This window comes from Lontra canadensis, unplaced genomic scaffold (assembly GCF_010015895.1).
Source record: "Lontra canadensis isolate GAN:19392208 unplaced genomic scaffold, GSC_riverotter_1.0 scaffold153, whole genome shotgun sequence".
Classification (NCBI taxonomy): domain Eukaryota; kingdom Metazoa; phylum Chordata; class Mammalia; order Carnivora; family Mustelidae; genus Lontra; species Lontra canadensis.
In genome coordinates this window covers 1,841,663-1,856,697 of record NW_022631147.1, presented here as the reverse complement: position 1 = coordinate 1,856,697, position 15,035 = coordinate 1,841,663, and the positions used below count along the sequence as shown (strand labels likewise).

The following is a 15,035-nucleotide window of genomic DNA, read 5'->3' as shown; positions in this document are numbered from 1 at the left end:
TTCACCCCCAGAGGCTGGCCTGTGGCGAGGGCAGCAGCACTCACAGCTCTGTGGAGATCAGGCTGGGCTCGCTGCAGTACTCTGTGTCCTCGCTCAGCTTCACCTCATAGGTCTCGTCCTGAGAGACCGCCTCCTGACACACCATGGCAATCTGGCTCTCCCGGGAGTGGCACCTGAAGAGTCCAAGGGGGAGAAACGAAGTTAGAAGCTGCGAACCTCATCGTTCCCTCAGCAGGCAAGGCATCACACACCACACACACGCACTCACACAGTGAACACACACACACACGTGCCCACTCACGCACGCACAACTGCTGTGGCCTCTTCCTCCCATAGTTGCTGACAAAGCAGCAGAGCCGGGGAAACAGTAAGATCCAGATCAGGAGTCCGTGCAGAACAAGCAGCTCTGAGCTGGGACCCAAGGAGGTCTGAGTTCTGACCCCAGTTCAGTCGCCCTCTAGCATGAGTCACTGCCCCCCTACCCCCATGCCTCTATCCCTCTCAATAAAACTGGAATAGTGTAGGCCCTGCTTGAATCAGAAGCTCGTCATGAGTAACAAATGAAGTAACAGATGAGATGGGGTTTTGAAAGCTGGGAAGGACCAGCTTTTAGAACAGGGGCCTAGGTTGCTCTGTACAGGTTGGGGTGGGTCCTGAGAGGGCTGTCCTCTCCCTCTGCTAAAGAGAGCCAGGCCTTTGGGTGCTAGTTGGGCAGAGCCGGGAAGGTCCTGGGGTCACAGTCTGCCATGCCTTTGGGTTTGACCTTATCTCCTTGGAGTGACACACAGACAAGAAGCCTCAAGCTGACAGGTTTGCTCTCCTGGGCAGTGAGCCTGAGTCCCTGCTGAGCTTGAGCCCCTCCCCTACTGGGTGTGTCCCGGATGATTCTGCTCACCCTCCGAGCTGGGGTCTTCTTAGCTCTGGCCCGGATGTTCTCCCTTTTCCTGTCTGTGCCTCTCAATACCTCCCTCAGCCTTTCTTCCTATAGATCCTGAATGACGGAACCCGCTTTACCCCCAAACCCAGGAAGACATGAGGGCAAGAGCTCAGTTAATCCTCTCAGGGCTGAGTGCTGGATCAGCACCCCGATCTGACTGGGGCCTGTGAGTTGGGGCAACTCAGGAAGCTACCCTCCCGCTTCTCGGGAGCAGGCCCTAACCAGGGATGGCCCATCCTGCAGTAAGGACAGATGGAATGTGGATGGGGTGGGAAGAGAGGGGAGTGAAATGTGCTGGGAGGAGGCATACTGGGATGAGCTGGAGACAGAGAACGGCGGCAGGCAGACAACACCACTTCCTGGGGGCCACTGTGTGCAAGACATGCTGGCTCGTTCCAGCAAGAGCAAGGCCGGTCCTGGAGCCCTGGCAATTAGCCTTGAGCTGCGGCACGAAGGCCGAGACCCCAGAGCTGCAACTTTGCTTGACTTGTTCGTCCTCACCAAGCTGAAGCTTACTGCCTTGAGCGTCACTTTACCCACTGTGCTGGGAAGGAGGGAGCCAATATTCGGGGAGCATTTGCTATGGGCTAGGCCTTGGGGGAGGTGTGCACCACAGTTTAGGGACAGAGGTGCCTGTGGGGAGAGGAGGAAAATCCCCTGATGTTTCTCCCTACCTCCACTCTCCCTTCATTAAATACGGAACACATTTTCAGAGAAAAATATTCTCTGAAGGAGGTATTAGCTCACCCTGAGATGCTAAGGATGGACCCAATGAACCTTCTTAAAGAAGAGGTTTGGATAAGGGGAGCAAGGGAGAACGTGACACTAGGACTGAGTGCCTGAGAGTTGTAGGAGGTTTTAGGGAAAGGGAGGGGCTGCTGAGACACATGTGGGCCAGCCACTTGAACTCTGATACTCCCCTGTGCAAAGCTAACCTTTCAGGTCAGCATATAAAATCCAGAGGTGGCATGCTGTACTGTGTATAGAAGGCCTTGGTAGACATCTCTTGAGTAGAAAGACTCACCCGACATTGCTTTTGGGTGGGTTCACCAGCCATTCTTCCATGCAGTGAGGTAGACTGATGGCCAATCGGACTTGGCTGTTATCAGACACTGTTAAAGGCCCAGGCCACACAGGTGTCCATGGGGCCACTTGAAAGTGGGTGTTAAGAAGGGAAATGAAAACCGGGGGGCAGATAGGCAGGCTCCTTAGATGAAAGAAGCTTCAGGACACTTGTCCAGAAAGATGCTCACACATCATGATTATTTTCTAAGGTCATGAGCCTGAGAGATTTGCCCAAGAACATGGCATGTGGGTGATCTGCCCGGCCTGCTGTGGTGGGGGTGCTGTCCACTAAGGGTGAGGGGGAGCGGTGGTGGGGAGGCAAGTCCTCTCCCACCTGGTCTTGGAAACCCAGAGCTGTTGACAGAAACAGGGAGGAGATCCTTTAGGCCCATGCTGTGTTTCCAGAGGCCCAGAGCATGGGCGTGGGTGCTTACCACCCTGGTATACCATAACAATTGATCCCAGAGCCCCAAGGAGCAGAAGGTAGGGAGAAAAGCATGCATCAGGCAGTGGGAGAGCAAACTACCAGGAACGATCCCGCACTGGGGCAGAGTGGGCAAGAGCTATGGTGAAGGGCCTCCCACCACCGAAGTGTTCCTCCCAAGAGGGTGGAGAAGGGAGTGAAGAAGATGTGGTAGCTCCAGTCCCATCCCAGCTAAGTCAAAGGCCAGGTTTGTGCAGATGTGGGAAAGGCCGGGGGAACAGTCTGTTGTGTTGCCAGGATGCTGGGGGTCAGGGGTCTGGGCTCCTCTGCTTGGGTAACAGAAAGAGCATAAGAGGCTCTGTCCAGAGGTGTGGTCAGGACACTGGATGGCCATCAGGGCTGTGCTGCCTTCCCCAGGTATGGCTGCCATAGGTAATCAAGGGCAAGAATGGGAGGCAGCATTGGCCTATCTCTTGATGGGGTCTGGGGCCGCAGCCTCCAGCCCGGCTTGAGGGGGTGAGTGGTAGGCCTGTGGGCCAAACTCCACCCCCCCATCTACTCAGGGCTGGAGCATGTGGGGCCCCTGTGCACGGACCCTGGTGCCCCACCCTCCCGCTTACCTCTTGGAGCTGAGCTTCCATGTGGCCTCCTGTACCCGGACTGCAGGAGACAAGGGGGGCCCGTGGCCCTCCACAGTGCTGACTGCGCTGGGGTAACCAGCGGGGCGGGGGAAGCGGCCCAGGGCAGTGTTGTTGGCATTGTTGATGTTGGCGTTGGAGCCAGTGGATGAGTAGCTGCTGGGGGTGAAAGTGGAGTCCACCAGTTTCTCGTGGGATGGCGACTCGGTGTCGCCTTGGCTGTTAGCCGCCTTGTTGATGTGCAGTGGACGCTGGGTGGTGAAGGTCTGGGGGAAGGCGTTCCGGCCGTCACTTTGGTAGTAGCTGACGTGGTTGCCGAACAGGCCACCGGCCCTCTGTAGGCGAGACAGGAGGGGTGGATGGAGGAGAAAGCCCTGTCGGCTACCTCTCCTTCTCTAGGCCAAGCCACGGAAGGTTGTCCGCCTTCCAGAGAGTGCAGCCACTCCGGGCAGCGACACACGGCCCACGGGGAACTCCTCACCCACGTGGCCTGGAAGCTGGAGAGGGAGGGACCTGGACAGTCCCCTCTGACTCTGCTGGGGGACGGGTGAGGGGCAGCACCAGTCAGCCAGGAAGGCTGCTGCCCTGGGACTTTCTAATGAACCCCCTGAGGACTGGGATCGAGTCTCCAGGAGCAGCACAGGATGGCAATCCTTGGCCGCAGCCCTTGCTCTGCTTGGCAGCTTGACCAGGAGATTCTAACGAGAATTTTAAAAAATGGAGGTCCAACTGGCTCACTGAACTAGAAATGACATTGGCCAAAAGGTTTTTGGAAATAAGGATGAGGCATTGACTCCTTTAATTATATTATGGGCTTCTTTCCTCCGGGGCGATTCTTAGAGATTTCAAATCAGGACCCAGTGTTTTTCCCCAACATTGTTTCCTTGTCCTGGAGCAAGTGGACACGTTGCTATCTGTAAGTTGGTCTGTGGGGTCTTGCTGGGGCAGTGTTAGCCTGGTGCTGTGTCCCTGAGGCCATTCGGTGACAGACATTTCACAGTGATGAGGATGAGGATGGTGATGACAGGGCAGCCACAGGCAGGGCAGGCCGTCCTCCCTCCGCAGCTCAGGACCCCTGTGTGGGGGCTGGCAGGGGCAGCTGAGAGGGCCCCCAGCGTGATACTGCTTGGTGGCTTCTCCCTCTGGAGGGATTTTAGCCAAATACCTTCGGGGATAAGCAGGGACGACTGAATGGAGAGAGCGGGATACAAGCATTGCACTATTCTGGCAGAGTCAGGTTTGGGGTCCACTGAGAATGGATACTCAGCCTCCATAGCCAGGAAAGGAGAGGGAAGTAAGGTCGGAGGGGACTTTTGTGACTGGGAAAACACAGGCTTTCTCTCAAGAAGACAGTTGCCCCTGGGCTCCACTCCCCTGCTGCCACATGGGAACATAAGCCAGAGTCTCTGATTTTTTAAAGAGAAGTCAAAGGTCTAGGTTTTTAGTTGAACGTGCCATATTTCTGAATGTTGGCAAACAAAATAGGTCTGTAGGTTAGATGTGGCCGAAAGGGGCCCCATGGCTTTGCAGTTTCTACTGTAGAGGGTTCTCCTAGGGAACATGTCCCTTAAGAAAATGGCTCTTTCCCCCTTTCCCTGAGAGCCAGTGACCCTCTGGGAGCTGCCATGTCCCGAGAGCCCAAGCTTGAGATAGAGTCAGACTTGGAGAAGGTAGAGGTATGGGAAGTAGAGTTGAAGAGCTTGGAATCTGCCAGAGAACTCAGGACTTTCTTCCTGGATTCTCTTGGCAGAACGCCAGCCCACCCTCTTGCCTCCAGCTGGACTTGTAAAGGTAAGAGAGTGCTCCTGCGGTGTCCACCTACCCGGAAGATGTCATCTTCAGAGGCAGCAGACACAGCTTCCTTCATGGCCTTGTCCAGCTCCTCCTCAGCCGTCAGATCTCCAGAGATGGCCCGTCGGATCTCAGGCCCGATGTCATGCAGCGTGCGCAAGCCAGCCTGAAACCCAGAGGGACACCCAGCTGCTTGACCCACAGCCTCTCCGTAAGGCAGGCAAGCCTGCCAAGGTCTTATCTGTGCCAGACTTCGAGAATCCATTTCTCCACCCAGGAAGCCTAAAGGCCTGTTAGAAGGGGCTGTGAAGCAGGCAGGACTAGGGAAGGCAGAGTGTGTGGGAGGCAGTGTGTCGCCCCCTCACACACACACACATTTAGAAAGGCCTGGAACTCTCCGAAAGTTTCCTTCTGGAGGGAACTGGCCTCCAACCCACTGATGAGAGACTTAATCCCAGGCCTGATGTCAGAAGAAGGTGACCAAGCCCTTCCTTATTGTGTGGACCCCCCTTCTTGCCCTTTACCTGCAGGGATAGGGCGTTCCTCTGGGAGGGTTTGCCCACCAGGCCCTGCTCTTTGCGCTTCTTGAATTTCCGGAAGTACTCTTGGATCAGGAAAGTAGCATAAAACTTGCCAACTGTGACCTCGTCATCTGAGACAGGAGAAGAGAAGACAGAAGGGAGGTAAAGGGGAGAATTCAGCTGGGCTTCATTCACTTTTTTTTCCCCCAGCATCAAAGTTTTCTAAAGTTTTTTAAACTTTTTTTAAAGTTTTTTTTTTTTAAAGCCATTCACATGGCTCAGAAAGGCAAAAATATATTACAAGGCGTACAGTGAAAAGTCTCTCTCTCACCCCTCCTCCATCTGCTAAGTTACTACCTTTTAATAGATAACCTTTCTAAAATTAGCTTCTGGAATATTTTTCCAGAGAGTCTTTCTGCAAATGCTTTCTGCAAATAAGCAAAGATATTCTTAGCTCCTCTTTTTTTTTTTTAACAGTAGAAGCAGCCTATTATCAAAATTATTTCCCACCTTGCTTTAAAAGTAGCTTTACAAAGTAAAAAAAAAAAAAACAAAAACAACAAAAAACAACAACCCAAAAAACCTGACATTGCTAACTAATTTTTATTTGATTCCAACTCTTGAGGTGCCCATCATAAATTGATCAGTCCCCTAAGTGCAAACAGTTCTGGTTTAAGATGGAGTTTGGTGGAAGGAACACCTTTCTTCTCTAAGTTTGGGTTTCGTTTTCAACCAGACAGATTGGGTTTTCTTACCATGTGGTTTGGCTGGGTCCCTGCTGGGCTAGACTCCCAAGTTACACATGACATAGTCAGCCTCTGTGTTGGGAATGAACCAGGTGGTGGAGAAACCGAAGAGTCTCCAAGGAGAACATTGCCTCTTGGTTCCATCTTCTTCTTCTGAGGGAAATGGCCCCAGGAGACAGCTGGTAGGTTAGGCATAGGGGCCTGTGATGATTCTCCTACTTCTAGCTGTCCCTTAAGAATAGCCAAGTCCACAGCAGTGGTGACCTTCCACCTGGCAAACACATCATTCCCATGTGGGAGAGGAAACCCGAGTCCCCCGTCTAGGGTAGCCAGTCAGCAAGAGCTGCAGGGCAGAAAAAGCCTGGCGTTCTGGTGTCCCCAGACCTGGGTTTGAATTTTGAATCTGCCAGGTACTCGGTACTCACCCTATAGCCTTGGGTCAGCTACATAGCTTCTAAGAACTTCAGTTTCTTGAGCAAACTTCACAGCAATGTTATAAGAATTAAATAAGGTATGCAAAACATCTCATGGGGCTTGGCCCGTCTAGGTGACTTTTCCCTGGGCTGCTTGCCTTTGGGAAGTGATTCTCAACAGGGCTGGTGTCCCATTTTAAGGAGTGTTTTGGGAATGTGGGGACTTTCCTTGTTGTCCCAGTGTGCTACAGGCATTGGGTGGTTCCAGATGTGTCCCTTAAAACACAGGCACGTTTTGCATTCATCTGCACTCGGCTAGATGTCCATGTGGGGAAAGGACCTGTTTATAATTACCTGAGCTAAGAACCTAACTTCATTTTACATATGAACATAAAATAATATTTTTTTTGCCTGGTTTTAATATATCCAGAATTTCCCAGGTATATAACTGCTAGGTAAATTGACAGGAAACCATATTTTGCTTTGTTTGCACTTGACCAAGAGGGCTTTACATTTTGGAAAATTGAATCCCTGATGGCAATGCCCCTTGTGGTATCTGAGTCACCTGTTGCATCTGACATGCTTATATTAGTCTGTATTTGTTCTATGTTTGTGCATGTACGTATGTATACATACACATGTGTATATTATTTAATATATTTAGTTATCCCTTACTTCAAAATGACAAATACAAAATGTCAACAATAGTCAATATTGTCTTAGTTCCTTTAAACACAAACTTATTCATCATAAGTGCATGCATGAAAGTATTTTATCAGTTAACTATAACTTCTGGCACAGTGCCATAACCCATAGTGCCTGAGCGTATATATATTGAAAAATATTTGACTTTAATGTATTTTATATTAAAGTGTTTTATATATATATACTTTAAAGATTTTATTTATTTAGTTGAGAGAGAGAAAGAGAGAGAGCATAGGTGGGAGGGGGAGCAGGGAGCCTGAAGTGGGGCTCGATCCCAGGACCCTGGAATCATGACGTGAGCCAAAGGCAGACTCTTAACTGACTGAGCCACCCAGGTGTCCCAAGTTAAAGTGTTATATTAATATTTTGGAAATTATATCTGTAGGAAAGTTATTTTCATTTAGGATAATAGTAGGGGCATTATAAACTATTTGCTATGAAAGGGGGTTCAGGGTTTGAGAGGGTAGAGAAACACTACTCTAGATAAAACAAAAAGAATTCAACCAAGAGGGGATCTCAGGGGATTCTTTTTCCAGGTCCCCATTACTTCCAGAGAAACCAGCCTACTAATTTACGGGGGAAACCTATACTTTGCAGAGTTTCCTTGGAAATTCTGCCAAACTTCTAAGCATCAAGGGGCCTTGTCTGGTCTACGAAATGTTATGATTGGACCAGGTTTCCAGCCTGATATCCTGTATCTGAGTTTGTGAAAGTGTGGCACCCTCAGTCCTTCCAACCAATAGGGCACAGGAGAGGCGGAGTGAGGTGGGGAAAGCAGGCTTCCCATGAGCCTCATGGACTCAGGAACCAGGCAAGAGTCATGGGTGTGGAGATCCTGGGAGTACTCACCACCCGCTGGGGGCACCACTTGGTCCAGCAGCTTCATGCTGGTCCGCTTCCAGATCTTCTTGATTATGGCCCGCAGCTCCTCATTGGCTTGTTCTAGGTTCCCTGAGGGGAGGGAGATATGAGGCTGAAAATGGTCATCAGCCCCTTGAGGGTCCACTCCAGAGGGACCCATGGGGTGGGACCCCTGCTCAGAGTGAGAAGCTGCAGCTCCACAGAAAGCCCTGGTCCATCAGCTTCACTTTCTTTTTCTCCAGTCTGCCGAATGTCACCTCCATCTTCTTTTTCTTTGTATTGCTCTTCATGCTTTACTCCCCCTCCCTCCATTCCCTGTCCAGTGCCATCCCTTTTCCCTTCCTCCCTGCCTGCTGCTCCGTCCGCCAGTGGCAATCCTTCATCCCCACATGCTCCTTCCTTGTGAGTGGCCCTTGGGGAGGACCAGACCTCCTGGCTCACCTGAGCTCAACGGCCACCTGCTGGAGAGCAAGAGGGGCTGCTCTGTGCATGGCACTTCTCACGGGGCTCCATGGGTGATCAAAATTTCCCCCAAACAAAGCATCCATACACAGGGGGACCTTAGTGTCAAAGCTCTTTGCTATGTCTCCTGTGGGGAACAGGTGGCAAAACCTCAGTGTAGAAGCAGGAATCAAAACACACTGGGTTCTGTTTTGGAGCTTCTCTGGGTCTGCTTTCTCCAGTTTTTATCACTTAAATTGATGCCTATTCTGTGCAGCCTCTGGGACAGTGGTGGTATAGCAGCTGTAAGAAAAGGTGTGGTGGGCAGTAGTCTAAGACCCCCAGAGCTATCTCCCACCAGCACTGATCTATATACACCCTACATTGTCCTTGGTGTGTCCAAGGTCCCTGGACTACGATGGATTTTTACCCTTATGATTAGATCGCCTTAAGATGGGGAGATTATCTAGGTGGACCTGACCTAATCACATGAACTCTTTAAAAGTAGAGAGTTCTCAGGTGCAAATTCCAGTTAGAAAATAAGTAAATCATGGGATGCAATGTACAGCATGACGACTATGGTTAATAAAACCATACTGCATGTTTGATAGTTGCCAACAGAGTAAGTCTTAAAAGTTCTCATCACACACAAAATTGTAACTATATATGGTGACGGACATTAATCAGATTTACTGTGGTGACCTTTTCTTAATATATACAAATATGGATTATTATGTTGTACATCTGAAACTAATGTTATATGTCAATTATACTTCAATACAAAATAAAAACAAAATGAATAAAAAAGTACTACATGAAGGAAGTCAAAAGATAAAAGTAGGAAGTTGTCCCCAGTTGGGAGCAGAGGAGTGAGAGGGGACTGCTGTGGCCTGGGAGAAAGCACACACCAATGCTGTGAACTGAATGGAGAGAGGCAGCCTCTGGGGGCTCAGTGGTCCCCACCTGAGAGCCAGCCCTACAATGGCAAGACATGAATTCCTCCAAAATCCTGAATGAGCTGGGAGCCTCTGGAAGAGGGCACATCCTGATCAGTATCCTGATTTTGGCATTTTAAGACCCCTAGCAGAGAACTCAGCTACTCCACAGCTAGACCCATGACCTACAGAACTGTGGGCTAGCAACTAGGTGTTGTTCAAACAAAAGAATTTGTGATAATTGGTTCCACAGCCATAGGAAACCAATACAGGGGTGTTTACTGCTATTACACAGGGCAAGCAGTACGGTTGAGAGCTCTGGTTTTAGACTGTCTGAGGTGAAATCTGCCCTGTGGCCACACTGGAGAGGATCCCAACAGAAGGAAGCAGAGGTAGCAATGGAGGGAGAGTGATGGACTCCTGAGTCTTCTGTCGGATCCAAACAGTACCTGGCACCAGAGGATGATCCTGGGCAATTGAGTTATGGAGGCAATCCTGCATGGTTAAATTCCCTTCCTGGTTAAGGTAGTTAGTGGTTTCTGACATATGCGATGAAAGAGTCCTAATTAAAGTAATGCTCAAATGTGTTTATCTTCTGTAGTGAGTCGAAAAGTGTTCCCACCAAATTCCTGTCCACGTGGAACCTTAGCATGTGGCCTTAGCATGTAGGGTCTTTGCAGATGTTATCAGTTAAGATTTATTACAGTGGGCCCTACATCCCATACTACTGGTGTCTGCATAAGAAGAGGAGAAGACGCACAGAGACACACAAGGGAAGAAGGCCATGTGAAGATGGAGGCAGAGACTGGAGTGATATCACTATGGCCAAGGAATGCCAAGCACAGCTGGGCCCCACTAGAAGCACAGAACAGCTTTTTCCTTTGTTTGTTCCTCTGGGAGGAACAAACCCTACCAACCCTTCTCCCATTTAGTAAGTTGTCTTTTCATTATGTTGGTTTCCTTCGCTGTGTGAAACTTTAGTTTGATGTAATCTCATTTGTTTATTTTAGCTTTTTGTCCTTGCCTGCGGAGACGGGTCTAAAAATATTGCTAAGACCGATGTCAAAAAACTTGCTGCCTATATTTTCTCCTAGAAGTTTTATGGTTTCAAGTCTTACATTGAAGTCTTCAGTACATTTAATTTTTGTGTATTTTTGCATATGGTGTAAGATAGTGGTCCAGTTTTGTTCTTTTGCAGGTAACTGTCCAATATCCCCAACACTATTTATTGAAGAGACTTCCTCATTGTATATTCTTGCCTCTTTTGTCACAGGTTAATTGACTCTATTTGTGTGGGTCTTTTCTTGGGTTCTGTAGTGTGTTCCATTGATCTATGTGTCTGTGTTCATGCCAGTACCATACTGTTTTGATTAATATAGCTTTGTAGTATAGTTTGAAATCATGGAGCATGATACCTCCAGTTTTGTTCTTTTTCAAGATTGCTCTGGCTTTTGAATTTTTTTGGTGGTTCCATACACATTTTGAGTTGTAGTTCTGTTAAAAATGTCATTGGAATTTTGATAGGGATTACACTGAATCTGTAGATTGTTTCGGTAGTATGGACATTTAAAATATTAATTCTTCTAATCCATGAGCACAAAATATCTTTCCATTTATTCATGTCTTCAATTTCTTTCATCAATGTCTTTTTTTAATAAAGATTTTATTTATCTATTTGAGAGAGGGAGAGAGAGAGCACACAAGCAAGGGGAGGTACAAAGGGAGAGGGAGAAGCAGACTCCTTGCTGAGCAGGGAGCCTGATGTGAGGCTTGATCCCAGGACGCTGAGATCCTAACCTGAGCTGAAGACAGACACTTAACCGACTGAGCCACCCAGGTGCCTTTTTAGTTTAAGTTTTAACAGTTTAAGCTGTATTCAGAGTACAGTTCTTTCACATCTTTGGTTAAATTTACTCATAGGTGTTTCATTATTTTTGATGCAATTATAAATGAAATTATTTTTTTACTTTCTTTTTCTTATAGTTATTAGTGTATAGAAACACTGATCTCTGTATTTTAATTTTGTATCCAGTGACTTTGCTGAATTCATTTATTAGTTCTAACAGATTTTGGTGGAGTCTTTAGGGTTTTCTCTATATAGGGTTTTCTCTATATAGTATCATGTCATCTGCAAATATGTCTTTTTCCTATCCAGTGTTACTTTTTCCTGTCCAATTTGGATGAATTTTATTTCTTTTTCTTACGTAATTGCCATGGCTAGGATTTCCGATACTATGTTGAATAAAAGTGGTGAGAGTGGACATACTTGTCTTATTCCTGATCCTACAGGAAATGCTGAAAGCTTTTCACTGTTGAGTATGATGGTAGCTGTGGGCTTGTCATATATGGCCTTTGTTATGCTGAGATACATTCCTTCTATACCTACTTTGTTGAGTTTTTTTTCTTATCATAAACTAACGTTGAATTTTCTCAGATGCTTTTTCTGCACCTATTAAGATGATCATATGATTTTTATCCTTTGTTTTGTTAATGTGAGGTATCACACTGATTAATTTGTGGGTGTGGAACCATCCTTGCATCTCTGGAATAAATTTCACTTGATTGTGGTGTATGATCTTTTTAATGTATCATTGAATTTTTTTTGCTAATATTTTGTTAGGATTTTTACATCTATATTATCAGATATATTGGTCTGTAATTTTCTTTCTTGTGGTATCTTTGGTTTTGGTAACAGGGTAATGTGACCTTGTAAAATAAGTTTGGAAGACTTCCTTCCTCTTCAGTCTTTTGGAATAATTTGAGAATAGGTACTAACTCTTCTCTAAATATTTGGTAGAATTAAGCCATGAAGCCGTCTGGTCCTGGACTTCTGTTGTTTTGGAGTTTCAAAATAACTGTTTCAATTTTATTACTTGTAATTGGTCTATTCAGATTTTCTATTTGTGTGTGTGTGTGTGTGTTTCAGCCTTGGAAGATTATGTATTTCTAGGAATTTATCCATTTCTTTTAAGTTTTCCAATTTGTTGGTGTATAATTGTAGTAATGTCTTAGCCTTTGTATTTCTGTGGTATTTGTTGTAACTTTTCCTTCATTTCTGATTTTATTTATTTGGGTCCTCTCCCTTTTTCTCTTGAGTTTGGCTGTTGATTTCATTGATTTTTTCAAAGAACCAGCTCTTGGGATGCCTGGGTAGCACAGTCAATTAAGTGTCTACCTTCAGCTCAGGTTATGATCACAGGTCCCTGGGATCAAATCCTGCATCAGGCTTCCTGCTCAGTGGGGAGCCTGCTTCTCTCTCTGCCTGTTGCTCCCCCTGCTTGTACTCTCTGACAAATAAATTTTTAAAAATCTTTAAAAAAAAGAAAAAGCTCTTACTTTTATTATCTCTTCTTCTTCTTCTTCTCCCCGCCCCCACCATCTCTATTTCATTTATTTCCACTCTGGTCTTTATTATTTCCTTCCCTTTACTAATGTTGGGCTTTGTTCCTCTTTTTTAAGTTACTTTAGGTACAGAGTCAGATGGTTTATTTGGGATTTTAAAAATTTCTTCCTCCACGTTTTATTTTATTTCATTATATTATGTTGTTAGTCACCATACAGTACATTATTAGTTTTTGATGTAGTGTTCCATGATTCATTGTTTGCATATAACATCCAGTGCTCCATGTAATACATGTCTTCCTTAATACCCATCACTGGGCGAGCTCATCCCCACCACCCCCACCTCCCTTATGAAACTCTCAGTTTCTTTCCCGGAGTCCATAGTCTCTCATGGTTCATCTCCCTCTCTGATTCCCACCTCCTTCATTTTTCCTTTCCTTCTCCTAATGTCCTCCATGCTATTCCTTATGTTCCATATATAAATGAAACCATATGATAATTGTCTTTCTCTGCTTGACTTATTTCACTTAGCATAATCTCCTCCAGTTCTATCCATGTCAATGCAAATGGTGGGTACTCATACTTTCTGGTGGCTGAGTAATATTCCATTGTTTATGTGGACCACATCTTCTTTATTCATTCATCTGTGGAAGGGCATCTCATGTCCTTCCACAGTTTGGCTATTGTGTACATTGCTGCTATAAACATTGGGGTGCATGTTCTCCTTCTTTTCACTATATCTGTATCTTTGGGATAAATACCCAGTAGTGTAATTGTTGGATCATAGGGTAGCTCCATTTTTAAATTTTTGAGGAAACTCCACACTGTTTTCCAAAGTGACTCTACCAGCTTGCATTCCCACCAATAATGTAAAAGGGTTTCCCTTTCCCCACATCCTCTCCAACATCTGTTGTTTCTTGCCTTGCCAATTTTTGCCATTCTAACTGGGTGTAAGGTGGTATCTTAATATGGTTTTGATTTGAATTTCCTTGATGGCTAATGATCTTGAACATTTATTCATGTGTCTGTTAGCCATTCATATATCTTCTTTGGAGAAGTGTCTGTTCATGTCTTCTGTCCATTTTTTGACTTGATTTTTTTGGGGGGAGGGTGTTGAGTTTGAGAAGTTCTTCATAGATCTTGGATACCAGCCCTTTATCTGTAGTGTCATTTGCAAATATCTTCTCCCATTCTGTGGGTTGCCTCTTTGTTTTATTGACTGTTTCCTTTGCTGTGCAGAACCTTTTTATCTTGATGAAGTCCCAAAAGTGGAAAAAGAAAAACAAAGCTGGGGGCATCACACTGCCTAATTTCAAGCTATATTACAAAGCTGTGTCATGGTACTGGCACAAAAACAGACACATAGATCAAAGGAACAGAATAGGTTTCTAGGCATGCATTCATTTCTTTAGGTTACTTATTGGCATATAGCTGTTGATAAAAATTTCTGATGATTGTGTCTATTTCCTTGGTGTTATGATATCTCTCTTTCATTCATAATTTTATTAATTTGGGTCCTTTCTCTTTTCTTTTGGATAATCTGGCCAGTGGTTCATAGATCTTATTAATTCTTTCAAAGAATCAGCTTCCTGTTTTGTTGTTGTGTTCTACTGTATTTTTGGTTTCTAATTCTCTGCTCTAATCTTAATTATTTCATTCCTCATGCATGGCTTAGGGTTAATTTGTTGTTGATTCTTTACTTCTTTAAGGTGTAAAGGTAGTTGGAATTTTTCTATTTTTTTGAGTGAGGCTTGGATGGCTATGTACTTCTGCGTCAGGACCATCTTTGCTGTATCCCATAGGTTTTGGACTGAAGTGTTTTTGTTCACTTGAATTGTTTAAGTTCTTCTTTGATTTTCTGGTTGATCCAAACATTCTTGTGCAGGATGGTCTTTAGCTGCCAAGTGTTTTAATTTCTTCCAAACTTTTTCTTGTGATTGAGCTCCAGTTTCAAAGCACCGTGGTCTGAGAATATGCATGGAATAATTTCAGTCTTTTGGTATCAGTTGAGACCTGATTTGTGACCCAGTATGTGGTCTATTCTTGAGAAAGTTCCATGTGTGCTCAAGAAGAATGAGTAGTGTGTTGTTTTAGGGTAGAATATTCTCTGTGATACACACACACACACACACACACATATAAAAGACACACTGGACCAGATAAACTATATATGTGTGTGTGTGTGTGTGTGTGTGTATTCCCAAAAGACTGAAATT

The 15,035-nt window shown here is 45.8% G+C and overlaps 1 protein-coding gene across 46 annotated transcripts in view; it reads right to left on the bottom strand.

The window, feature by feature from the left end:
- CACNA1C (calcium voltage-gated channel subunit alpha1 C) overlaps window positions 1-15,035 on the bottom strand; it is a 708,196-nt gene that overhangs the window by 8,500 nt on the left and 684,661 nt on the right. For all 46 annotated transcript variants that reach the window (XM_032844463.1, XM_032844462.1, XM_032844471.1 and 43 more), the window contains 5 exons: window positions 8,090-8,191; window positions 5,380-5,507; window positions 4,887-5,021; window positions 3,047-3,399; window positions 45-173 (listed from right to left, as the gene is read on the bottom strand). In XM_032844463.1, coding sequence (XP_032700354.1) covers window positions 45-173; window positions 3,047-3,399; window positions 4,887-5,021; window positions 5,380-5,507; window positions 8,090-8,191 — 847 coding nt within the window. The remainder of the gene's footprint in view (window positions 1-44; window positions 174-3,046; window positions 3,400-4,886; window positions 5,022-5,379; window positions 5,508-8,089; window positions 8,192-15,035) is intronic.